General features: G+C 40.8%; 3 protein-coding genes across 3 annotated transcripts in view; 1 reads left to right on the forward strand and 2 right to left on the reverse strand.

Moving 5' to 3' along the window:
- The window catches only part of LOC140950694 (uncharacterized), a 31,797-nt gene extending 14,733 nt beyond the window's left edge, over nt 1–17,064 (reverse strand). Inside the window, exons 1-6 of the mRNA XM_073399938.1 lie at nt 16,865–17,064; nt 15,555–15,781; nt 14,177–14,361; nt 13,892–13,969; nt 2,610–2,735; nt 1,045–1,179 (exon numbers count right to left, since the gene is read on the reverse strand). Of these exons, the coding sequence (XP_073256039.1) occupies nt 1,045–1,179; nt 2,610–2,735; nt 13,892–13,969; nt 14,177–14,361; nt 15,555–15,781; nt 16,865–17,064 (951 nt within the window). The remainder of the gene's footprint in view (nt 1–1,044; nt 1,180–2,609; nt 2,736–13,891; nt 13,970–14,176; nt 14,362–15,554; nt 15,782–16,864) is intronic.
- Nucleotides 1–27,796, reverse strand: part of LOC140950693 (scavenger receptor cysteine-rich domain-containing protein DMBT1-like) — a 91,405-nt gene that overhangs the window by 41,222 nt on the left and 22,387 nt on the right. The gene's annotated exons all lie outside the window — the stretch shown is intronic.
- On the forward strand, nt 19,221–23,456 carry LOC140950695 (uncharacterized). Its single transcript, XM_073399939.1, has 2 exons — nt 19,221–22,307; nt 22,445–23,456. The coding sequence occupies exons 1-2, from the start codon at nt 20,662–20,664 to the stop codon at nt 23,454–23,456; spliced, it is 2,658 nt and encodes an 885-aa protein (XP_073256040.1). The 5' UTR covers nt 19,221–20,661.

Here is a 27,796-nt window from a genome sequence, read left to right on the forward strand (position 1 = left end):
GAAAACAACACTATGAAACATCTTAAAGCAGTCATGCTTGTTGAGCCTCAAATCTTAGCAAAAACGGGACCGTGCCACTGGGTGGAAAATTCTCCCCCGTTTTTGAAAAGTGCGTGAAAGTAATATTTAAATTAGGGACTGGTCATTATTTATCGCCTGGGGGGTGGGGGGGGATCTGGGGCTAAACAAGGTGAAATTTAGCCGATCTCCCCTTTGAATGTTACTTCACTGAAGTGATGTGGCCCCCTAATAACTTTTGATGTTTTTCGCGATCCCTTCCCCCCTCCATGTCTTCATTTTCCAAGCAAATTTGAGTGGTCCGCCCCTCTGAATCCTTCCAAAGTTTTCAGTGATCCCCCCTTTTGGGTTCTCAGTTACAACTAATCCCCCCTTTTGTTCTCCCAAAAATCAAGTGATCCCACCTAAAATTTTCTCTCAACCCCCCCCCCCCCCCCACCCCTCCATCCCCCCTCGGCGATAAATAATGACCGGTCCCTTAGATCACAAAATATACATGTAGATTCATTTGCCACACCTGCAAAGATTTATCGAATGCACGCGTGGGTGCTTCGATTGATCGTATTCTTGTATTGGCGTGACCCAGAAAGATTGCTCTAAAGACCTTTCATCGCCACCAGTAATAAAGCTACATTAACATACAACTGAAAATTCTTTACATCAGACAGATCGTGGTTGGTATTGTAAATGGAGTCAATGGCTCAGCAAGTGATTCCTAGAGTTTTTTCGTTAGATTATTTTGGAACACGGTAAAATAGTATAATTTAAAGAAAGATATGTCTAATTTTTCTTTCTCGGAAAATTATTGCTCAATTGTTAGCAAGTTTCCTCATTGTCTGCATGCCTTATCCTGGTTCAATATCGTAAATTTAGGGGAAAAAAAGACGTTGTTAAGTATTTCTTTTCTACAAGATGGCCTTGAAAAGTCGACGCCAGATCCTGTCGGACATTATCATTGCTTTCTTTTGATAACGATAAATAAATTTAAGAAAAATAAAATGAAATATTTAAGTATTTCCTTCATACATGATGGCCTTGAAGAGTCGACGCCAGGTACTGTCGGACCTCATCATTAATGCTTTTTTCTGACAACCAAGTCAATTCCATGTTCTCGTTCGTCTGCTGCTCCTGCTTTGTCCGATCTTTAGCAGGTTTACTTTCCTATGTAAAAAACAAAACAAAACAAAAACCGTAATTTATTGGTCCAGTACTGGCCATTTTCTCCGTTTAATCATTCTATCATTCTTTAATATAATATCAGTCGTGGAATCTTGTATTCTATCCGTTCAAGTATACCTCAATTTTCACTCTGTTGCTACTTTATGCAATGGTCATTTAGAATTTCGGTGAATTAAAGACGTAAGATCAACAACAACCAGATGATCTACAGCTGCCAGGACAAAAAGATATAGGAGAATTTTAAAATCTAGGTAAAACGTCTTACTCTAAATAAATAAATTTGACGATTAACTCATGATTACGTTTTGTGGTATAAAAAACACTTGTGAAGGCACAACCACAACGACAAACCAGTGAGGGTCAGCCGGATCTTTAGTAGGCCTGATACCAAATTTAGTTTTGTAGTAAGCCTACTTGATCCCCAAACCTCTCTCTGATTTTTCGAAACGTCTTTATAGTTCACTAATTCTTTCATAAATAGGCGCTTCTCCGTTCCCGGATCATTAAATAAAGAGACAACTTTTGCATATTACACCTGACTAGCGCAATCGATGAAAACTGATATCAGAAAATCAATTGCCAGCGCTATCGTTTTTACCTATTTTAACGATATTATCGATTGCCTCCCAGGTTCAAAATCCAATGATGTATTATTTTACAGCAAATTATATTAGCAATATGCAGATGTTTTTTGTTTTAAATGATGATTTTCTCACATTTTTTTCATGTTTTATGGTCATGTTACTTCTCTTTCCATTTAGTTGCTGAGTTCATATCTACTTTGTTTTGCATATTTACAGAGCGATTTAAATGATTCTTTCCAATATGCTTTTTGAAGAAGCAATTTAAGGGTCTTGCTCAAAAACTGTACACTGAACAGTATCCTCACCACTTGAACTATACATTGTAGGGTTCAACTTGAACATTTTCCCGTGCAAGCAAGCTGAATCAGTTGCTTATGACTTTTTTCTATCCTGTCGATTGGGCGAAAATGTTTTCTTAGAATATTGAGTGCAATTTGTGAAATAAATTTCGCTACACATTTAACCGTCCATAGCCACATAAATAATTTACGTATGTTCGGAAACAACGTTCTTTGCCAATGTTAACCGAATTAAGTAAAAGCCGATTAAAATCGACAACTTCGATAAAAATCGATTAAAGTCGATAATTATCGATTAGCAACAACTTTTTCCTCTATCAATTTTTATCGATTTTCAATTTAATCAATCGCTCTTTATCGAGAGTTATCCATTATTATCGATTATCGACTCTATCGATTGCACTAGTCAGGATTACATGAGAATACAAGCCTTAACCACGTTTAAGTTGAGTTAAGCAGTTTTTCCATATATAGTAGAAATGAACGTCATCTAAAATCTTTTAGCCCTCCTGGCTGACTTCTTTCATACTTCGTCATCGAGATGATAAGAAGTCGACGCTGTGTCCTCGCTGGTATCTTGTAGTAATGGGGTTATTTCCATGCTCAATTGAATTTTCCCCGCTTGCTTTATCTGTTTCTTAGCAAGTTTGCTGACCTGTGTGGAAATGAATAAATTAAGAAAAATAACGGATATGCAAAAAATCTTGCTAAGATTCAGGTCTGTGCGGGTTTTTCGTTTGCAAGGTATTTAGAGAAATGTGTTACCCAAATTTATAGAACTTGGTTTTGAAACGCCAGCCATGTTGGCGTCCCTCTGAGGAACACAGATATGGTGGCCGGAAACTAACGGAAACATTTCCATAAAGCGAGTACTCATCTCTAGAGAGCTCATAAACATTAAACTTAATACTTATTAAAAAAACAAGGACTGTTCAGGTAGCAAAATCTAAAAAAAAGATATGTCACTGTTTAAACTACAGTTACGTGACAACTTTTATTGCCCATTATTGTCGCGTCACGCAATATATTAGAATACTCAAACGTGTTCTGTCACAAAATAAAAAACCCTTTCGAACTGAAACTTTGTAGAAATACACATGTTCAGTTGCTCTAATAGTTCACTAAATTGGAAATCAGAAGGATAAATAATTCTTTATTTTGAATTATGATTACGTTAAGTCCAAACCATTCAACAACAATCGGATGGGTAGATTAGATAGCTAGGACAACCAGACATAAAACAAACAAGCACTCTGGGCACGGTTCCCGAAAGGCCGATTAGCGCTAATCCGGGGTTAAGATTTTGTTCCACTTTTTGTATTTACCTTCCTATGTCTTAGAGAAACATTTTGTGTGAATCATTACTGTGTCTCAGAGTAAAAGCTCAACAGTATTTTGTAAGCTTAAGAGCGGATGTCAGTAAATATCGACCAGAGGTCTACAAAAGTGAAAAATCGAAAATTCTCAAAAAAATTCACAAAGTAGCACTAGGTAAGCTATTAACATAAATGTAATTTTTACTTCGATCCGATAATTATTTTCCACGTACGGGGGGGTTATTGGTTTCGCGGCTCTCGGACCGGGTTTTCCATGTCTCGCAAAAAAATCGTTTTAAAATTCAAATCCATTGTATGCGGACAACAAATAACATTTGTTTTGGAGATTTTTCATTATTTTCAATATTTTGAACGTTTTCGTTCAATGAAAAAATGGCGAATTTCAAAGCCCAAAATCGTCGACTGGGGGAGCGTTATCTCTTCTTTCAAAATCTGTTTTCAAAACTACGGGCAACTTAAAAGAAAATTTTGGAGGCCAAAAAATACAAGTAGTACTTTTCTGAAATTTGAGCTATCCAGACGCGGCGGGCCGATACTAAAAACTTGGAAAAATACAGTAAGAAATCAGTTTGAGCAATAGTAGTTTCATGTTATCAGCTTTCAGAAACCAAGACGTGTTTATACAGCGATCTGATATAAATTAATGCCGTTTGCTATCAAGAAAGGCAGATTTAAGCCGCCAACTCCTGCCAAGTGCACCAGTCACGTTAAGTTGTTAAAGGGAGGGCAAAGCACTAATATTAAAAAGTCTTAAAATTCAAAACGTTTTACGTCCATGAAATCAGATTTTAGCGTACAAAACAACGTTGTGAATGTCTGTTGTTCGTACCTTAGCATGGTGTTTCCATATATTGGAAATGTCAAGTATCCACACGGGAGAACATACCAAACAACAACGTTTCAAATCCAACATGAGAAAATGCAAGGGGTGAAAGGCCGCACATCTATACCGATATAGAATTTCCTCTTTTGTTGATACATTACTGCAACCAATACCAAAAATACAGAAATCATACCTTAAAGATACCACCGACTTTATAAATTTTATTGAAAACACAAAGGTGAAAAAACGAACATTTCTTGTTTCAATGGACGTCACAAGTCTGTACACAAATATACCACAAAACGAGGGTATTGAAATTGTCTGCAAAGCATATGAAAACTTCTACAAAGACAACCCTCCTATTCCTACACATTACCTGAGGGAAATGCTTAGACTAATCCTCAAAGAAAATTCTTTCCAGTTCAATGGAAAACACTACTTACAAACCCATGGCACTGCAATGGGTACAAAGACAGCAGTTTCTTTTTTCTCCTTTTTTCGCTGGAAGCTACGAGGAGTTTTCATTCCGTCATGAGTGATTCTTGGTCAGCATTTCCTTGAAAGTACGACCCCGGACAGGTGATAACTGAGGACGTTTCGTCAAGACTCCTGTTGTTCAGTTTCAGGCTTTAGCAGGTGCGTAGTCAGGATTTTTCCGGAGGTACGCCCAACTTTTTCTACATCTTCTTCCCCCTTTCCCCCCCACCCCCCACCCCACATCTCAGCATTTTTTAAGGTGCCTTTATTAAAGGTGGGGTTAACGGTTGTAAACAAAAGCATTTTTGCTGTTTATGAAATGACACAACCTCTAAAATTCTTTAATTCTGTCGGCTTGTTATGTTCATTGACGTCAACCGTTTATCATTAATTCAGCTATTAAAAATCAAGCTTGTAGTACCTCCGACTTTAGTTTACAAATGACTCTTTTTACCCCTTTTTGTCACACTGTTTTTGACCGACAAAAGCACCACACAATGACGTAATTGTGCCCTACTTCGTCTACTCCGAAGACAGGTCGTGGAGAAAACAACCCGTTCACACTTTACATCATCAAGCTTGCTATATAAATAAATCATCCAAGATTCGGTTCTCCAATTAATGTCGTCGCTTCTCTGGAAACCGATTTTTTTTAGTTATGTTTATTTCATTCTATTTTTTTCCTCAACGTTTTCGGGTACGCACGTGCAAACCGTGCGTACAAGTAGCTACGCCCCTGTTTAGTCTCCTTAGCCCTGAGCGTTCCTCTCTTGCGGTTTTCGCGGGAGTTCAGGATGTGGTCCACCCAGTATTTCACGTCTCTTTTAAATGAGAGGCAGTACTTCTTGTTTACCGTTTCGTTATCAGACAGCGCTTAGGCTCTTAGCCTTTCATTTAATTTTGATCAAATTTTTATCATTTAGTTACTCAGTATACCTTCGATCCTGTCCTTGTAAACTTATACTTTTATACTTTAAGGAAGCTTAATACCTATATTAATTTTTTCTTCGTTTAGTGTCGTCCAAAAGACCCAGTTTTTTGGCATTTTTTAAAAAAGCAAGAAAAAGAAACGATAAGGTTTATTTTTTTTGGACTTAGATTCATTCTTTTAATCTAAAAAATTAGCATTATAACATCATTTCGAGGCATAAAACGTTCGGTGGTGTATCCTCTTTGCTTTTTACCCTTTTTGGGCCTTTTTTTTATGAAATTGACCATCAAATTTTCCGCCATATTGAGTTTGTGTCGATTTGGCGACCATGTCTTGTGGTTTTCAGTCTCCACGGCAATGATGCTGGTGTTTCAGGCCTCCCGTTCTCAGATTTCTTGTGATTTTTTTTTTTTCACCCCACCGACCGACCCGCCCAAAACCAGGAACCTATTCGACGCTAAACGAACGAAAAGGGGATGACCTAAGCCTTGTGGTTTCTTTTTGGGCTTCCTCACCACATTGCTTCTGCGTGTTTCTGTATACTTGTCTTTTGCTTTGTTTTGTTCTTTTTTGTCGGTAAAATAAACTGAAACTGTACAAAGACCCTCAATATTCCCTTTGGAGGTTCTCGAACGCGCATAAAAAAAATGAAAAACGCGATGATTTATTGACCGCAAGGGCAATGGGGTGGGGTTAGGGCTCATTACTGCACTCCGGTTCACTCGTACGCTGTCAAATGGTCCCGAAATACAAAATGAAAAATGACTGTGGACAGACTATTCACGTCTAGACATCAAGCATCTTTTAAGATGGGACTTATCGCCTCTCCCTGTTCATGGAGTTGATTCAAGGTGTTGACGTTAATTTCGTGATGCCCTGCATGTTGCCAGGACATGTTTCAAAAAGGCCTTTCCAAAGGTACGGAGTCCGCCGTCACCTTGTCAACCGTGCGAGAAATGATGTACTTCACAAAAACAAAGAGAAGTTATTTTCGATTTGCCCCGCCCCCTACCCCCGAAAGTCCCCGACAGGACCGCTTCAAAGTACTCCCCATGTGGTTGCGCGGGGGATAGTAACAGGTCTACCTAATTGCACCGTGCATCAATGACAGTTTAGCTCAATCAGAAGCCCCTTTTCCCTGGCTAGTTCAAGGTGTGTGCACCTCCTTTAAGCTGTTGTTTTCGGTTCTTACTGAAATTTTTGATCTTGAGGAAATTCACAACGACAGGAGCAGGTTATGGGCTTTTTTCCTAGCCCTAATGCTACATCACGGGAAATCCCTCAGGTTAGGCAAGAATTCGATAATCCTTCCATAATCATCCATTTTTTCACCGCGTGAATTGGGTATTTTTAGCTTATTTCGAGGAAATACTTTTTGCTTCAAATCCAGGGTGGGCTTTTAAACACAAGCCAAATGGTTTTTGCGAGAATCTGCTTACCCGAACTTTTCGCATAAAAAACGACAAATACCCGAAAAAAGCTCAATGTCTCGTGAAGAAGAGTTCAGATCCGTGCCGCGCGCCGCTCGAGGCAAGCGTTCCGTCGAAATGCGAGCCCAAAAAAAGGTGGTAAGCGGTCAATCTGTGAAAAGTAACGCAATCTCCGTCGTTTGAGAGCAGCCGAAGCCGGAGCCGAAGATGCTCTTGCCGATGCTGTCCTTGATGTTTTTTATTTCCAGTATCTAGGAAACCCATGCTAAGGTATGAAACATACACTCGCAGGCAATGTTCTGTCCGCTAAAGTCGAATTCCTGGACGCAGAAACGTTGTGCTTTTTGAAGTTTATTATTGTGCTTTGCCCTTTGACAACCTTACGTCACTCGTGCGTTTGGTAGCAGAAGATGGCTAAACTCTGCTTTTCTTGTTGGAAAACGGCTTTAAATTTTATCAGATCGCTCGATAAACACGTGTTAGTTTCTGATAGCTGTTAACGTTAAATCACTGTTGCTCAAACTGATTTCTTATTGCATTTTTCTCAGTTTTTAGCATCGACCCGCTAAGTCTGGAAAGCCTAAATTTCAGAAAAGTACTACTAGTATTTTTTGGCCTCAAACATTTTCTATTAAGTTGCCCGTACTTTTGAAAACAGATTTTAAAAGAAGAGATAACGCTCTTTAACGTGGTATAAGACTCGTTACTGACATCGAGGTACCAGTCGAAAATTTTGGGCTTTGAAATTTGCTATTTTTTCATTGAACGAAAACGTTCAAAAGATTGAAAATAATGAAAAATCTCCAAAATATTACACTTTCGTTCAAACTGAGTAAATCACCACTTAGAATGTGTACAATTAAGTACTCTTCTGAATAAGTTATTTGTTGTCCGCATACAATGGATTTGAATTTTAAAACGATTTTTTTGCGACACATGGTCTCGGGCCTGGAAAACCCGGTCCGAGAGCCGCGAAACCAATAACCCCCCCGTACTTGGAAAATAATTATCGGATCGAAGTAAAAATTACATTTATGTTAATAGCTTACCTAGTGCTACTTTGTGAATTTTTTTGAGAATTTTCGATTTTTCACTTTTGTAGACCTGTGGTCGATATATATTATTGACATCCGCTCTTAAGTTACATTCTCTTACCCGTGTGAAATACCTCCATGGAATGCCATGGACTGGAAATCCATGGAAATCTATGGAAATCCATGGAATTCCATGGAAATCGATGGAATTCCATGGAATTCCATGGACCTTCCATGGGGTATCCATGGAGTATCCACGGAGTTCCATGGAATGCCATGGAGGTTCATGGAGTATCCATGGAGTTCCATGGAATGTCATGGAGTTCCATGGAGTTCCTTGAAGTATTGATGGAGTTCCTTGGAGGTCCATGGAATTCCATGGAATATCGTAGAGTTCCATGGAATGCCATGGGGTTCCCTGAAGTACTGATGGAGTTCCATGGAATGCCATAGCATGTCCATGGAGTTCGATAGAATACCATGCAGTTTGTATATATGAGAAAATCCATAGAAATTCAGAAATCAAGCAACTCATCAACTTGTTAACCACATGTTAAAGTCTGCACTTTTTATCGGATAGAAAAATAGGAAACATTTGGAAGCTTTCTAAAAGCAAAATTAAGTGCGTTTACTTTAAATATAAATTACACAGAAAATGCAAAAGTATTGTTCACCGATGCTGAAAGTCCCCGTGTAAGAAATTTTATTGCTAACTATAAAGAGGAATGTTTTGTGTGCTTAATGAAAAAATGATCCTGTTAAAAAAATAAATATAGAAAATTGTTTTTAGTAGGGCTGTCTGCCATTTATCTTTTAAAATCAGTGTTGCATTTAAAATATGAGATCACTGTTATTAACAACATGTAGTTGCTTCATTATAGTGACATAGGATCCGTACACCGACGTGTATTTGCTATGACTGGATCAAGTCTCTACTTGAAATTTATATGAAATTTCTAAGTCTCTTGAAATTTCTGATCAACAAATTTCCATGAAAGTGTAAGTCTCTTCAACCACTGTTCCATTTTTAAGGAAAAAATTTCAGTGGCAAATTTTGAAAAGAAGAGAAATTCGATGTGGCAAGATTGACAACCAATCCCGGGGCGTAGAATCCTTAGTTCGTACAGTATGTTGCCCAGTATCCGGACAGTACCAGTATCCGGACACTTAAAACAAAAACTCAATTTTTGAGGCGCCCTTTTCAGCTATCGGTAAACGAAGTATTTCGAATGAAAGGTTTTGGCGAGTAGAAAGCTTGCGAAACAGTCACAGAAGACGCCGTTCTGTTCAGGTGAATAAACATTTCATGGCTAATATTTACGCTGTTTACTGCGCAGTAAAATTAGTGCTGCTCAGAAAAGCGTAGGTAATATGTGATATTTTCAAAGAAACAGTTTTATAGTTAAAGTGATGATACTTAAAGAAGTCAGGTTCTCAGAAAGTTTATTAATTCTTAATTTCTTGAAATTCTATTTGTTTGGAATAACGGAGCCTAGAAACATGAAGAAATCAACACTGCAGGTCAGACTAAATAGGAGAGTGACCTTTGACCGTCGCATTGAGGTCCCTTCCCCAAGCTTTTTTTTTTTTTTTTTAAATAAAAATGAAGAAAAAAAGTCGTTTGCAGATTGGCTAATTGAGCTAGCAAACCGCGGCTCCGGCATGTCCACGGATGCCTTCCTTAAATCAGTGAAAAAGTTCCTAGACAAGGAGGTGTATTATGCCATTTAACAACCGCTCGCGTTCCCCACCATACCCCAGTCGTTTGCTGTGTTTTATTTCACGATGCTAGGTTATATTTTTGAAATCGATTGCCAGACTACTTTGCAAGTGCAAGAGAAGCTTATAAGTCGCTTGCCTGTCGAAATTTATGTACAATTGTGTTGTTATTGTTGTGTCCAGATACTGGGCCAGCTGTCCGGATACTGGGCAACTTCTCGATGAAAACAGAGGCAAAAAAAAATAAACTGTCTTTGTCATATTAAGGATTAAATAGATTTTCTCTGGGCCAAATTTCAGAGCTCTTGCGACTAACAAAGGAAAGTTATTGCAATGTTAAACTGAAGTGTCCGGATACTGGGCAACATACTGTAGCCTAACCATGGAGTAGTACTTGAACTAGCTGCTAGGTGGAGTTTGATTTTATTCATATAACAGCAACCGTAACCCTAATTAGAAGCTAACCGTTTCGAGTCAGGGCTTTAATAGTCCTAATCAGTTTAGTCAGAATCCAGTATGAATAGCAAATACAAGACAATGTACGGGTCCCGTACTTAAATAGCCAATAGAAAATGATCCCACTAGGCACATAACTCTTCTCGGTATCAAAGTGTCTTTGTTGAGAGCTAAGATTTTCCCTATTACTCGATTCCAACCTGATTGATGAGATTGCTTTGCATGGAGTATTTCGGCGAACCTAAACAAGGAATATTTGAGTTTTTATGCCGCATCCGTGGATAGGAGGAGCGTTGCGTGACGACAATAAAAACGTCTGTGTAGCAGACTATGAATAAGCCTGCTGCTTTTTTCAAAGGTTTCCTCACCTGGGAGAACAATGCAATATTTTCCTCTCACTGCTTTACTCTTGGACAGCGTCGGAATAGTACAATTAACTCTGAAAGGGACCACAATTCACAGCCTTTAAAGACAGACGTGTTCTTCACGATCGAGCCGTGATTTGATGCCATGTTTGGTGCTTGAATTGGCTCCCAGGCCTCTCCGCTAAGTGACTTACGCGATCATGTGGGGCTTTTGAATTAATAGAAATGCGTAAAAGATCAGTTTTCTTGGTTCAAATCTTAAGGCGGACTTCTGTGCAGTACGGAAGTACCACAGTGTGGTGTAAACGGATTGTCTTTGCAATGAATGCATCCGAAAAAGATGTTCTTTTCACCGCAAAATAACACTTGTGAGGTTGCTTACATTTGGCTTGTTTCAAATCGACTTCGATCAAAGAATGACTCAGCTGGATCGCACATTAAAGAGGAAGGTTAGCTTAATAAGTTCACAACTCGTGTTTGGTTGCTCAACCGGTCAGTATAAAACCGGTGTATGACATTTGCAGACTGCAGACCGCAGACTGCATGAGGCAGCAAGACTGTTAATTGAATGAAACCAAAAATATCGAAATAAAGGTGGCGTCATCATCAACATTACCTTGTTCGGAGAAGTAAGGCCTACAAGCGAAGTTTATATTTTTCATCCAAATTACACTTACCCCATTCCTAAAGGAGCTGTTGGCTGTTCTTTTCGTATTGAATTAGAGCAGTATTATGTCTGCCGATGTCACAAACTAGCTCATGAATCCATAGCAACAGTCTTGCAATTTAGCCTACACCACAGACGAAATTAAACTATGGTTATATAAGTCTGTCTGTGAAACAGCGCCGGAATCCTTATTCTACAGGGGCCCCACCTGTGTACTAGGACTTGAGTATGAGCAATGATTTGCCTATTTAGAAATTCAAAATGCACTTCGGGTAATTTGTGGAGTCCAGGTAGGATCTGTTCGTTTTAGATTATTTGGCATATCCCTAAATAATGCTAAGATGAAAGACGTCATTTAAAAGGTGTTAAATGTCCTTGATCTACCCTACGGTAGTTGTTTTTGTCGACGTAACTGTAGTGAGCACGAAGTGCTCGCAATCTAAAAACTTTTTTTTACAGAAGACTACTATTTAGACAGGCATTAGTGGGCATTGCTACTTGTCATTATCAATTCACAATAATCAAAGAAGAATAAAGAAGCAACGCAATTAGTGATATGCCGGGTGAGTTGGGTAAGGGTGGGTGAAGAATAGCCAACAGCATCTTGGGAATGAGGCCAATGTAACTTTGCGCAAAAATATCAACCTTGTTCCAGGGTACTTTGTCACTTTCACACGATGTTATATTTTTGATGACGTCACCTTTATTCGGAAGATTTTTGGAGTCATTTAATTTACAATCTGTAATCTGCAGTCTGCAGTCTGCAGTCTGCAAGTGTCATACACCGGTATAAAACATGGACTGCGGACTGCGGACTACGGACTGCGGACTGGGTATAAAATATGGACTAGGGTATAAAACATGGACTAGGTATAAAAGGCGGACTGCGGACTGCGGACTGGGTATAAAATACGAACTACGGACTACTTTGGTAAAGACGGTCCTAATTGGTTCTAGGTAAGGAAAAATAAGATCAAAATATCGCTAAATAGCAAGACACGTGAGTTGAAGTTGTAAATACTCCTAATAAATTCTTGATGGAGGTGTGCCGCCCGGTTCTCTGAATCATGAGCCGGATCAAAATGCTATTTTCTTTACCCATTTTTAGACTTGCCTCGGTCTCTAACAATCATGAAAAGGGTCAGGATCAGGGGGGCACTCCCTTACATAAGGGAAGGGTAGAGGTTTGGGGCCTTTTGGTCTGAAAACACTTCGCCCATTTTGGTCTGGAATCGGGTATGGTTTTCGAGGGAACTACGGGAGCGTACATGAATGGACGTATTTATCGTTTCAATTCCAAATGAATAAGAACGAAATAGAAATGTGCAAATTCGAAATGCCTTTGGATAATTTTTTTGTTTCCGCTCTAACTTGGTAATGATGACATAATTTCTGCCTAATTAGACCTAACCTGTTCCATGCTCCGAGATAGTTGGGTCCGCTGAGACAGCGCGAACACGAAAATAAAACGGGAGAAAACTGGGGAGTCTCCCCAACTATCTAAGAGCCTGCAAATTGCCATCTGAATCCTTCGTCTGGCTTCGAGGTATCAAGAAGAAATATCATATTTAGAATTTTAATGCTTGCTACGTAAAAACTATACAAGAGACTGATAAATTATAATTGTGGCTGACGCCGTTTTTTCCCAAGGATTAGGTACGATTTTGCTGTAACTAAATACCATAGTGGTTCTGATCGAGGAAATAAGTAGCACTTCCCTTTTTCGTCGCATTAAATAAAGCCATTCTTAAGTCTTACATACTGACGGTTGATGCATTCAAGTATTAGCTTTTTTTTTTTTTCTGAATTATGCATCTTTTCCCCTGTTACTTTTCTTAAACACCAGGCCTAGATTCCTTGCATTATATTAAATCTAGCTTTCTTAAGCTACTTCAATATGATTGCTGCATTCTAAATTGCATCTATATAGCCACAAATAAACATTAATTTGTTAAGCTACAGTATGGCAAATTTCCCTCCAAAAGCACGTTAACTTTTGATTGATATCTTTAAAAAGGGATTTATGCGGTCCTTGTATTGATTAAATAAATTGCAGTGGACCAAAATCTGTTATGTATTCCATTTGATTCACTAGATATTTTAAAAGTCTAATTCCTGTGAATTCCATGAAACTCATCCCTGGAGATCCATGGAATAATCGATGGAGTAGTTTCTATGGAATTGCATGGAACTTTTCCATGGAATTCCATGGAAAATATCGATGCAGAAATTTCCATGGAAATTGGTGCCCTAATGATTTCCCTGGAATTCCATGGGAAATGTCCTAATCCTCCATGCAAATATTTTCTATGGAAATCTACGGAGAAATTTCCATGGAATTCCATGGAAATTGATTTCCTGATCCTCCATGGAATTGCATGGAGAATTTTCCATGGAAATCCACGGAATTCCACGGAGGTTTTTCACACAGGTAGCAAAAAAACCGTGCTTAAAATCTCGCTTAATCCTGGGTTAAACTTAACCATCTTTTTAGGAACTGGGCCCTCGATAATAAGTGTTTTAGGACAGAGCTAGTATGGAAAGTTAAACTACAGTTTATATACAAGCCTACATGATCTCTGGTCTCTCCCTGATCTTTCAGAACCTCTTTGTCAGCATAAGATCTCTCGGTAGCTTGAAGTTCTTTGATCTAAACATCAAGCAAGTAACAAAAATATAGTTATTATTGTTAGTATTATCATTAAATGCTTTTATAATTTTGAAGGACCTGCGGTTGCTTAAATAAGTTGTACAAAATGTTCTGATAGTGCCATAATATATTCGTTATGTTGTCTCCCTATATCTGTTTCTTGATAATTTCGTTATAAACTAATTGTATAATTGGTCATGTCCTTACCTTTTTTCTTCTGCGGCGTAGCCACGTCAGCAGGTCACCACACGGAACGTATTCTATAACCAGGAACATTTTCTCCTGAAGCGTGCAGCATCCAACCATGGATACAACGTTCTTATGTGAACCCAACAGCTTCATCTGTTCAATCTCAAACGTCAACTCTTCTTTCTCTGCTTCAGATGGATTATCTAAAGATAATTAAATAAAATGACATTGATTTTATTAGCGTTCAGTTCTTCAGCATTATTCAGCGCAAAATGTTTCATTTGAAAAACATATTCGTCCATTTTTACCACTTCCCACTCATCCTCTAATGCACAAGGGTATATACAGATGTATTCTACCGTCTAATAGAATATCGAGACATTTGTTATTATTTTTAGTTTACCACTGCACCCTCCCAGCAGCCCCGGGAGGTACTCCTGGAAAATTCGGTGGTGGTGTGATGTGACTATGTGGTTTCCCTCACTACCTAGACCGCTGTTCATAAAAGGCGAATGAAAAAAATAAATAGATAGATGCATAAACAAATAAATAAACAAATAATAAACCAACAATAAAACAAATACAATAAATACAGCCCTGGTACAAGGTAGAGCTAAACCTAATTCTGTTTCACGTTTTATCTGTTTTTCCCAAATCGCGGAAATCTTTTCCCAGTTTCACACATAAAGGGGTCAACAACCATGTCCTTCCGCCCTGCTCACAATTGTATAACTTCTATAAGAGAGTAGCCCCTGGGTCTAGCCTTCAGCATGGTGATGTCGTAGCTCAGTTTCATAGTTTGTTTTCCCTTCTCCTCACTATCAAATGACTTGCGGTGTAAACTGGGCAACATGGATCACAAAAAGGGGAGACAAAATAATCAAATGCATCCGATCCTTCGGAAAGAGTTGTCATACATGTATTGACTAAAGGCTGCATTGTTTAAATTTATTTTCATTATTGGCTTTAATTCACGCTCTTTAGATCAATTTACTTTTTTTTTGGTTTTGGGGAAATGTAAATTCGTAAGAGATGCATTTGTTTAGAGCTAATAGGCTTAAACCTACTTTTTGGAACTTAACAGCCTTTATTATTTTTTTCACACTTACATAGTGAATAAAGAAACCACAAATTACTTGCACTTCCAATTTTTCCGTGCTCTTCACCAACGAGAGACAATCCCGATTTTAAAAATGCATTGTCTTTAGGTCGTGTAATTTGTTTTAATATCATGCGATCACGTCTTCGAAAACAGTCGAATTTTTTTTTTTCTTCTGTCAAAGTTCCCAAAGAGTTACTTAAATCCAAAAGGGTTCTTACAGTACTATGAAGAGGACTGACAGGCAGTTAAGACTTTATGCCTTTGTCTATGGAGACAACAGTCAGTATTTCTTACCATGTAAAACTTTGACAGCCACCAGCTGTGGTGCTTTCGGCTTCCTGGTTGATAGAGGCCATTTTGAAGTCTTAGTGACCAACGCCTCCATCTCATCACTCTTTCTAAAGATTGCCTTGTGAACAACACCAAATTCTCCTCTCCCCAGCTCTTCCTCAAACTCTATTTGCTCAGGCAGAATTTCCCACTTGTCAGGAGGAGTAATCTCGTCTTGTGAATAAGATGACCTAGCAAAAGGGAAAAAAAAAGAATGCCGCCCAGTATTACGCTGAGTTCAATATTATAGTAACATATACTCGCATATCTGTAAACTTTACCAACAACCAAAATTATTGCACCTGGCTACTGGTGCATCGGAGGATAATGGCCGAAGCTGAGATGTTCTCCGCGTGGATTAAAAAAGCTACATCAAAATAGCCAAGAGGGGATAAAAGAAACTGATTTTTTTAAAGGACGATTCAATCAAGGGCACCATCCTTCACAAGCAATGACTAAAAAAAAAATAATTTATTCAGTTCAATTCTAATTCACTTTAGGCATATCTAAGAAGCAAAATTCGTCTTCATCAAACTATTCTTAGGATTTTTCATTTTTTTTCATTCATCATTCGACAGTGAAAAAATTTCTTTGATTATTTTTCATAAGAATTGCAAATTAAGTTATGGTTTTGACTTCCAGTTAAAGTTATCTGTCATCTTGGCAGGTGCACTACGTCGGTTTTGTTGACAAGTGATGTAATTTAGCCAATAACCTCAAGGGAGCGAAGATTAATCGCTACGTTTACATAAAGAGACAAAACAAAAGCTTTCCTTAGTGTAAGATTTATTTCTGTATTTATGTAGCTAGCATAGCTGGAGAGATTCTTTGGTGTGTTTTTTCTTCATTTTGTGGTTTGCAAAGTAAGAGATACTGCCGCGTGAACACGGTTGAACCGAGGTCGAAACAGAAAACGATGGGGGATGGGGCGAAGGGAGAGAATAATTACCAGGAAAGCGCTAATAAAAAAACATTAAACGATCGTAAACAAAAAAACTTTGGCCCGACATTTTGTCGGCTGACGTCAGACCTCAAAACATGTCACATGATCCTTTCACAAAAACTGGAAGGGGCGTTTTAAAAATCTCAAGGGGTTGAGTATCGGAGATTTTTCTTACTTACTTCTCCCCTCGTCCCCTTCCCTATCATTTCTTTTTCGTCCTCGGTTCAGCTTTAGCGCGGCTGACTCTCTTACTTTACCAATTGCAACCACTGAAAAGAAAAAAGAAGCAAACATAAAACCGCCAGCCACACATTAGCAGAGCTCCACAAACCTTTCAATGGTCTTTGCCTTTCTTTTTCGGTAGCACCAGACGAAAATAGCGACCAACACTAGCAAAATAGCAGACGTGACACCAAGTGAAATGTAAATAACTTTGTTAATGACAGTGGAATTTTCTGGTGCAGATGCGGAAGTCAATGTTGGTCGTGGTTTAATGACAGTGGAATTTTCTGATGTAGGGGCGGGAGACATGGTTTCTGTTTCTATGGCCGCAAACAAAATAAATATATCAGACTGTGATCAAAGGTACTGTACTATAAATGGAAGTGAGGAAGTTTTTTCCAATAATATGCGGTCAGATTAGAAGGGTTACAGACATGTTAGAGCTTATATAGTGTTAAAACCTCTTCTCTTACTACACTGTCACTTATTGACAGTAGAACTTGTCCACTACGCTTCGATGAGAACAAACGTGGGTCTTAGCTGGCTAACTGAGCTTGTACACTCGTGTCCTATGTAATTATAAGATCCAGTCGTGATGAGAAGGCATTTCACAAAAAAAGGAACTTGATGTGTAACCACAAAATATGGCAAAACAACTCATGAAATGAGTCCGTTACCTTAAAATTGGGTAAACACAAGTTCAAATAGCCGAACACTTACCGTTTTTGTTTCTAATCTGTCAATCAAACCAGCGCTCGCGAGACTGTTTACTAAGTTAATTCAAAAGTAACTATCAAGGGAGGAACGACGCGCTCTAGCCCAAAGAGTCACATTATCTTTAGAAAAACAATGATTTGTAACACATACTCAACTAGCTCAGCGATGTTTGTGAAGGGAATAGTGCGTTTATTTCGAAGTAATTGTCCGCTGGGAGTCCAGAAAAGAATATCTTTGGACGCGACCATACTATGCAGCAAATCAGAAGTACGTTTTTCGGCACTACGCCGGAAAGATGGCTCAAAACATCTTTTATTCTTGGTTCTTCTTTTATACTCGGTTCTTCATCCCCGCTTTCATCACCAGAACTTTCGCTTTCTTCATGTTCACTCTCGTGTTCTTCTTCAACCAAATCTATCTTTCAGTCTTCATTTTGATGAGTACCCGTGACAGACTTAGCTTCGAACGATCAACCTAACGAAGCGTCGCCTCTTTTATAGCAGTAGAAATCCTAAGCTTGAAACAACAGAGGCTAATCCATCTTCAATAAAACCACTATCCTCTTGTACAAGGACTCGCTTCTTTGTTTTGTAAGGGACATTTGGACTGGCCAGGTCAAGTTAAGCATTCTTATATGGCAGCAATATCTGCTTATTTTCTTCGGAGATAGGAATGTGTCCCATGAGTGCATTGTATAAGACTTGGACTACTTCATGTACTTACTTGTTGTGGAGTAGCTGTCTTTAAAAGAAACTGGCGCTGATAAGCAGGACAATCAGCTAACAGCTAAAGAAAACCACGATTGTTGTTCACTACACGAGACATTGCTTCAAAATGAACTAAAGATGGCAGTTAGCAGTCTTTTATAGAATCTCGTGGAGAAAAAAAAAATGAAACGAGTGGGCGAAGGATAGAAAACAATAGAATGTGGAGGAGGAGGAGGGAAAAAAATAGAAATGAGGAGGAGGAGGGAAAACAATGGAAATGAGGAGGGAGGAGGAGGGAAAACAATGAAACCTGTATAACCTGTGCTCCTGAGGAGTTGACATGAGTTGGTTCTGTTCTGTCTGCGAAAAATCCTTTAGTAGAAAAGATAATATGCAAAGGCACGTGATGTCTAAACACCGCAATGCTGGTCTCACCCCATTCAATCAGTTTCAATGTTTTCACAGAAATGTCAGCGGTCTCGCTTCGAGCATCCTTTCACCTCCATGATTGCCAGAATGACCGGTTCCGGAAAAACGGCCTGGGTTCGATCTCTATTGCAACAAGCTTCAGAGACCATTTACCCTCCCCCGGAGAGGATCGTTTGGTATTATTCACAATGGCAACATGCGTATACGCAAATGTTAGCCGCCATGCTACACATTGAATTCGTCAAGGGATTTCCTACCGCTTTGGAGCAGGATTCCTACTTTGATGTGAACAAACGGAATTTGATCGTGTTTGATGATCAGATGATTGACGCCAGTAAAGACAAGCGAATTGTAAACCTTTTTACTCGTGGTTCTCTTCATCGCAATCTGAGCGTGATTTATATCGTGCAAAATCTATTTCATCAGGGGAAAGGTGGCCGCAGCATAAGCCTAAACAGCCATTATCTGGTGTTATTCAAGAATGCACGAGACAAATTGCAAATCTTGACTCTTGCGACGCAAATGTATCCTGGGCAGACGGATTTCTACTTAAATCAGTACGTGAAACACTTGTGAAAGACAGCGATACAGGGAAACTAGCTCTCTTTAAAAGCTATTTTACTGTCACGCCAGTAAAATGTAGTTAATGGAACGTGACGCCAGTTATCAGTAACCCTTTCATGGCGGTTCCTTTTCAATAAAGCAGTTGTGTAGTCAAGCTGCCAAGGTCAGCAAGCTCTAAGATACATTGTATTCTAGCGTAGAACTTTACGGCCTTGTTGTCTTTAGCATGCTAGTGCGATCCACAGCATTGGCCAACTTTTTCAATGCACTATTCATGGCTAAGAGTTCGCACGTGCAACGCTGAGCTGTCTTGTAGTACAGCCTTTTCTACTGGCTATGCCAGTAGACGTTTGTCTAGCTATAAAAGCCTAGAACAAGTGCTCAGAGTTCACTTAGCTTCTGTTATTCAGCAAGGTTAGCGCTCAGTATACGATTCTTGTAAAATTTTTTAAAATGGCTCGCCCTCGTCGTACTATTTCGCACTCGAACCGTGCATCCAGCCGAGGTGAACAGGATCTCTCCGCGCTATCAAGCGAAGTGCTCAAACTCCGTCTTCAGGCCCTGAACCTCCCCATTACGGGTTCCAAAGGGCAGCTGCTAAATCGACTGAAGCGGGCCTTGCCGGGACAAGTGGCCACGTCGACCACAGCGCAACCAAAGCGAGTTTCTAAGGCTAAAGCTCGTAAGGGGCGCCCTGCAACCAGAACCACCACGGCGACCGGGCGCTCGTCGGAAAGCCTTTCAGCGAACCTCGGCAACGTTAATAACGAAGACAACGCCCTGTCAGACCGCGCTTCGATGTCTTCTATCGAAGACATGATCGAGTCGGATCCTGAGCCGGACGAGTCCAACTTCCAACGGAACACCGGTTTCAGCCAAACTCAGCGTGCAGCAATCGAGGCCATCGTGACTGATTCAGTCCGCTCCGCCATAACAACGCTTCAAACTTCGCCAGCCGCTCATCTTCCTTCACCAGCCGCGCAGCTCCCTTCTGCCTCGCCTCGAAGTCTCTTCACACCTGGCATGGCTTCCCCTCTAGGGCTTTCTAGGCCAATAGACAAGACTTTGGAGGACAAAATACTCAGGGGTGAGTACATTGACTTTGCGTTACTTTTGCCCGATACATTATACCAGTCCCAGACCCCTGAAATTCAACTCCGGTTGGACGACTCGACCTCAGGCCCCATGGGTTCTCCGGTTACCATGGTCAGAAAGAAAAAACCGGTAATTGATACCTTCCCCAAGTGGCTCGACGCTTTCATGACCTACATGCTAGTACTTGTGACTGCCTACCCACGACGGGCGCTCGAGCTTATCAAATACCAGCAAATTATCAGCAGAGCGGTCGCTAAATTTAAGGGTTTGACCTGGCTATCGTACGACCAGCAGTTCCGTCGCCGGGCGGCCTATGATTTGTCCCTGAGCTGGGATAAGGTAGACCTTGAGCTATGGACAGTGACTTTCGCAGGCCTCGCTAAGCCCCACTGCAATGTTTGCTCGAGTCCCTATCACGCTGAGGATGTCTGTCCTTCTACTGACCTTAACAGAAAATCTCGCCGCCCCCAGTCTGTGTGCTTCGACTTCAACAAGTCCTCTGGCTGCCGGCGCCGAAATTGCAGCTTTCCCCACGTGTGCCGCCGCTGCTATTCCAGCACCCAGCCCGCCCCGGAATGCACCCAGCCACAGCCCAGCAGCGCCAACAAGGCCCCAAGACCTAGCGACCGCAGCAAGAAGTAAAGTGGAGCAGCAACGGCTTAATCACAAGCCTTTAGTATCCTCGCCTATTGACATTTATCGTTTAGAGTTAGAATTAGCCACTCATCCTAATAGAAACTTTGTGTATAATCTGCTTAGTACGCTCAAGGAGGGCGCTCGCATCGGCTATACAGGGCCGCGTTCAGACCGGGTCTCCCCGAACCTCATTTCGGCAGCACAGCACCCGGAAGTCGTTTCTTTGAATTTGCAGAAGGAAATAGCCCTGGGAAGGGTAGCAGGTCCCTACCCCTCCCCCCCGTTACCTAAGTTTCAATGTCATCCGGTAGGCGTTATCCCCAAAAAGCACTCAACTGAATGGCGCACTATTTACCATCTCTCCTTCCCCCAGGGTACTAGCATTAACGACCATATTCCTAAAGATCCCTACTCTATAAGTTATGTACGGGTTGACGATGCCATCCGTATCCTCCAGTCCCTGGGAAGGGGAGCTTTTATGGCCAAGACTGATCTCAAATCAGCCTTTCGTCTGATACCTATTCATCCGGACGACTGGAACTTACTAGGCATTTATTGGCAATCCCAATACTATGTAGACATGTACCTACCCTTCGGGCTCCGTTCGGCCCCCTCCTTCTTTAATCAGTTGTCCGACGGCCTCGAGTGGATCCTTAAAAATAACTACCGCATCCAGCATGTTATACACATCCTGGACGATTTTTTCATTGCCGAGCGAAACAAATTAGACTGTTTAACCAGCTTTAGTACTCTGTTAAGGGTATTCATGTCACTTAAGGCCCCGGTAGTCGCTTCCAAGACGATAGGCCCCTCCCGGGAGATTGAGTTTATGGGTATTATCTTAGACAGCGTCCGCATGGAGGCCTGCTTGCCCCAGGACAAACTCATCAGGATCAATCAGCTGCTCGACTCCTTCAAAAATCGTCGGTCAGTGCGCCTGGTCGAGTTACAGTCACTGATCGGGACTCTTCAGTTTGCATGTAAAGTAGTGGTGCCGGGTAGGACCTTTCTACAGCGAGCGATTAATTTGACCAGGGGGGTCCCCAGTCGTTTTCACCACATAAGGCTGAATAAGGAATTCTTTAAGGACCTAGCCATGTGGAAAATTTTTCTCTCCAAATGGAATGGGCGCTCCTTCTTTCTCGAGTCTACTCCTACCCCTGCTCAAAATCTCGAGCTATACACCGACGCTGCGGGCTCTATAGGCTTTGGGGGATACTTCCAGGGCAAGTGGTTTCAGGGCCATTGGCCCCCGAACATGCAGTTGAACCAAAAACAGGGGATTAGTATTGAATGGCAAGAGCTCTTTCCCATCGTTGTTGCCTGCGCCATATGGCACCCTCTTCTCGCCGGAAAACGCCTTCAATTCTGGTGCGATAATTTATCTGTGGTCTCTATTATAAATTCAGGGCATTCTAAGATCCCCCGCATTATGGATTTGGTTAGACGTCTCGTGCTTCTTTCCATGCAGCACAACTTCGTAGTGCGAGCTCGTCACGTGCCCGGGGTTTCAAACGCAATTGCTGACGCACTCTCCCGATTTCAGATGCAGCGCTTCCGGGTCCTTGCCCCCGACGCCAACCAGAATCCTTGTACCATCCCGCCTTCGCTCGTGACCCTCTGAGGGAGGAAGTCCTGCGGTACGCGACCTGGGGTCTTGCTGAGAACACAAATCGGGCCTACAGCTCTGGGGAAAAACGGTTTTTACAATTTTGCCTTATGAATCGTATCTTCAGCTCAGACGAGGACGTGTTACCTGCCTCTGAAGGGACCCTTATATACTTTGCTTCCTACCTAGCGAGAACAGTACGGCATAGTACTATTAAACTCTATTTAGCCGCCGTTCGCAACCTTCACGTGACAGCAGGGTACCCTGATCCCCTTAAAGGCAAGCTCCTTCTCCGCAAGGTTTTGCGCGGCATTCTTCGCTATCAGGGCAACCAGCGCGCCCGTCGGCTACCTGTAACCCCTGAGGTTCTTCTTGCAATTCGTCCTGTCTTGCAGTCATGGCTTAGTCCCCGGGATTTTTCTATGATCTGGGCCGCGTTCAACTTGGCCTTTTTCGCCTTCCTGCGCTGTAGCGAATTTACCTACAGCGGGGTTCGCAAATTTCGCCAACAATTCGATCTTTCTACCGATTGCATAACGTTTCACCCCGGCCTGGCGTGCCCGCAGCGCATAACAGTATATCTAAAATCGTCTAAGACAGACATTGCTAGGGAAGGTCAGTCACTCACTATAGCTCGCACCTCGACGCCCCTTTGCGCCGTTGCAGCTATGCAAGAGTATTTTCTCTTAGTTAGGCCTCGGCATGGACCTTTGTTTTACTTCGCCTCAGGTCGTTACCTCACTCGGGGCATGGTATCCGACCTCCTTAGGGATAGTGCTAGGGTGGCTGGCCTCCCTTATCAAAGCCTGAAAGGGCATAGCTTTTGCATCGGTGCGGCCTCCGTTGCAGCCGCCGCCGGCTTGCCAGAGTGGCTTATAAAAGTTCTCGGTCGCTGGTCCTCAGACTGTTACCAGCTGTATACCAGAACTCCTCAATCGACATAAGAGTCTGTGGCTCCCAGGATGGCTATTGTTCCTGGACGCTTCCAGTCAATATAGACCCGTTTTTTCTACTTGTTTATTCGTTTTCTCTTTGGGCTTGGGGGGATGCATTGCCTCGCATGCATCAGTGGCGGTTAAGTCTGCGCAGCGACTTCCCCCAAGCTTGTTGACCGCGTTGCCGTTTAATATCACCTGCAAACCGATACTCTTGTCCGATCCAGCACGTGCTGTATTGCATTCAGCTCGTAGTGCTGGGGAGATAAGTGAGGTTCTTTGGTCACGCCATCGCCGGAAGTCGCATTAGGCTAACCTAGCGCAAGGCAGTGCTCCCCCATTAACGCCAACTTGTCATTATTTGTTTTTATAATTTAGTTATGCGTTTAACATGCATCGCGAAGGAACAGAGACATTAATGAAATTAAACAACAAGTCACTTAAATATACAGCTTATTAAATATTCGCGTTGACACGTCACGTAATCCTAATCTGAATAATAAAAACAACAATGCACGCTTGGCACTCGTCAAAGTACGAAGAGGCTGTAAAAAGACCTTTTGGTTATCTTCTGATTGATCTGAAAACTACTACCCAAGATAATTGTCGGTTGCGAACAAACGTCCTGCCCAGTGAAGAAGGCTTTAACCAAGAAGGGTTTCAAGAAAATATTCCTCAAGGGTTTCTAAAATATCTGAAGCAGCAAACTCTTTCGCCTCTTCCAGCTATGCAAGAAATACAAGACAACATGGATGACGTGCTTTCTAGAAACGATCTTTGGAACGATGAAAAAGCTAAAACGATACTTTCAGTTGCAAAACAGATACCTGGCTTTTAAAGAACAATTAAATACAAGAACACGACCAGAAGAAAGGACATAAGATTCTTCGACAGCAACGACAGCATTCTCCACTCCCCTCAACCACTTTGATGTAACACCTGAATTAACACAAGCGGCTCTCTCTCAAAAACCTGACAAAGAAAGCCTCACCCCTCCACCACCCTTAAATCCTGCTTTCCTGACACCCTCCTCCTACAGTAGAGACCCCATCACAACAAGGCCCGAAGCGCAAAAGGCGTCGGATTCAATTTTTAAATTATTTGGATGATCATAAAGCTCATGCCAAACAGCTGAGGAAACGTCGGCATAAGAAATTCAAACCTTACAAGTACTCCATGGGCGAAGAAGATGAAGATTAATTAATTTCAACTGATTCCTTACAAATCGCTGTGTATTTGGCTCTTTTTGTCACTGTTTTTACTAAAGTTTTTAAAACGGTATCTCTCCTGTGGTTTTTCTGCTAGCAATTATTAGTCGCGTGTTTTAATTGATCCTTGTTAAGTTATTTCAAATTGTTTATATAATAATACGTCAAGATTCTCTCCCTTGGGTCTTTCCTGTGGAGCTAATTTGCATTCAACTTTGGGCTTATGAACTCGCACAATTAACTGACTAACGGTGCGTGAAACTCTGAGACTTTTAGTTTTTCACTTCCTCGAGCTAGAACGGAGAAAACGGTTCTGTAATAGTCAGACAAAATTGAAATAGAGAGTTTTCAGCTCCACATTGTGAATATGTGTGTTTGTTTTGTTTATAATTATCCGAGTTTTAGCGCTAAATAAGAAGACAAACTAAATAGAAAAAAAAAACTTTTCAACTCCACTTTCTGTATGCGTTTTGTTTATATATCTTAGTTTTAGCGCTAAATAAGATATGGGAAGCCGTTTCTCGCGTTGCTAGGTGATCGGTTCTCTTATTCCTATTTTCCTTTTAAAAGACGGTCTGAAAACCGGGCGCAAGTTACTTAACGGGCAAGTCGAGGCAAGCCTATTGTGCTTATTGAGTAGAGAGATGCTCATTAGGAAACCTACACCGAATTAGTATGCAGGAAGACAGTTATTAGTATGGAGGAAGGCATTTTTTCCTTAGGTTATAACAATGGGTGACGTCATAGACTATCCCTAAACTATCCTTACCTACCCACCAACGAGGATTAATTTCCAACATAGTAAACTACTCCAAGCACTCACGAATTCAAATTATGTACTCAACTTACAAAAGGTGATGACGAAATTGAAATAAAAAGAGTTACAATGGACACCTATACTCTCTCTTTTTTGTGGCTGTCAGCTTTCAACCATTTTAAAATAATGTACAGAACTGTAGTATGTTCATGAATCGACAATTCATCAATAAACGTTGTCATGGTTATACTACTAGAAACACTTTTTTATGTTATATACTCGGACTACCTCCGTCAATTCAATTACTAATTCAGATTACGAAAGCTGACAACGAAACTGCCCTCAAGAAGGATAAAGGGCAAAATAGGGACTTAGAGATCCAACGACGCGAACAGCAACGAGAACGTCAAATAAAAAAATAGGTTTTATAAGCAAAACAACAACTTTGCGTGTGCACCACGCTTTTTCGTACTTTTCTTTGCCGTTTTTGCACGACCACAACGTAAAAATGCCTAATTTCGCGTTTTATGGGGGACGTAACAAGCGACGACGAAATTCAATTTCTCTTTCTTTACTTGGATGTAGTCCCTAGGAATTTAACTCCAGGAGGCTTTGCCAACATTTGACAAAGTAAGTGGGTAGGAATAATTGCGATAAAGACTGAAAGAACGCAAATTCACTTTTTAAGCAACATACACATTGCCGTCGCGTCGTTGGATCTTAAAGTCGCTAATGACACGGATGACAGATCTCGATAATGTACAACTGAAATAATCCAATAAACAGTACAAAAAAGCACGGCTTATAAAATTATGCTTTGAAAAAACTGTGACATATGTTCAATAGCAGTGATATTTCATAGGTAAACTTTATGGCCAGAAATGAGCCACGTTAACCAGCCTTACGTGTTCATTAATCGCTGACTATGAACGATCTGTATTTTCAGCCGGGTATTTCTCCGATTTCTTGTCTGCACGCATAGCAGAAAGCCGTCCGACGAATTCAAACCATAAACACCTGCTCAATTATAACAGTATAGGATTAACAAGCACGTGGGCGTAAATCTGTATGAGATCTTTTTCTCTTCTTCTTCTTTTTTTTCCCCAATCTTTTAAATTTCAATTTTTTCTATCTTTTCATTGCATGGAAATGGTGGAAAATCGGTTTAAGGAAACGGGATTCTTTCATTGCTGGGCATGGTCTCCCCAAGAACTTATAACAGCGTCTGCAATATGTTTTGAATTCTGAACCTACAATTATGGACAAAAGTCTTGGGACACTTTCGCGTTTCTGGGGCGTTTTCCAATTCACGCAGGTCCAACCCCTCCCCCCACCCCACAAACGGTGTTGAACGCGTGTATCCAGAATTTTTTCCGAGTTTCAACTTTGTATAGGGTGGGGGAGGGAGAACTGCAAGAAAATTTTGAAAAGTATGCACTGTTTTAAGAGGGAACCGAAAAATGACAGAAAATATGAATATTGCAGTACTGTCCCAAGGACTTTTGTCCAGGATTTTAGGCTTGTCACCATGTCAAGAAAATCAGATCACGTTTCGCCACTGCTTTTCAGTTACATTGGCTGCCTGTTGATCAGCGTATTGAATTTAAAGTGCTGCTTTTTACATATAAGGCGATGCAAGGCTTGGCTCCTCAGCACTTAAGCGATCTCATAGACCCTTACTCTCCGCTGCGTAGTTTGCGGTCTGCTTCGAAACTGTTGCTTAATTCGCCCTCATTTAATCTTAGAACGTACGGATATAAATCCTTTTCGGTAACCGCACCAAGACTTTGGAATTCGCTGTCTTTTTACATAAAATCAAGCTCATCTGTTGACATTTTTAAGAAAAGACTAAAGACATATCTTTTTGCACTATTTTCAATTAATTTCTGCCATTCCTCCGAATTGAACAAAAGGCATTTGATTCGCCGGTTCCTGATCTGCTTGGAACAACTTCAGAAAACTGTCAGATGGAAGATAGAACAATAGTTTTTAACCAAATTCCACTGTAAAAATTATTACAGTCTGTTCATCGAGAAACTTGTTTCAGAGCCCTCCGCAGTAAGGGCTTGAAAAAAAAAAAGCCTTCCAGAACTTCCTGATTGGGGTGATTGTTTTGCGAATATATACAAGTCCACGAAAGATAATAAGCTTAACCAAAGAAAGAACTACTGAAGTATAAATTAGCCTCTGATCACAAGTGTCCGTTCTGTCTTGACTAATCCTGATTCAATTGAACACGACCTTTATCAAGAGAGGATGAAGCTCTTATCTTCTCTTGTCTTTATACAATTGTCAAGAGCCAAAGCAAAACTTTTCCAAAACTTTAAGGTGGTTTAATGAATATCATAAGGAGAACGTACAACTTTCAAAAAAGCAGATTTTAT

This window comes from Porites lutea, chromosome 10, assembly GCF_958299795.1.
Source record: "Porites lutea chromosome 10, jaPorLute2.1, whole genome shotgun sequence".
NCBI classification, from domain to species: Eukaryota; Metazoa; Cnidaria; class Anthozoa; order Scleractinia; family Poritidae; genus Porites; species Porites lutea.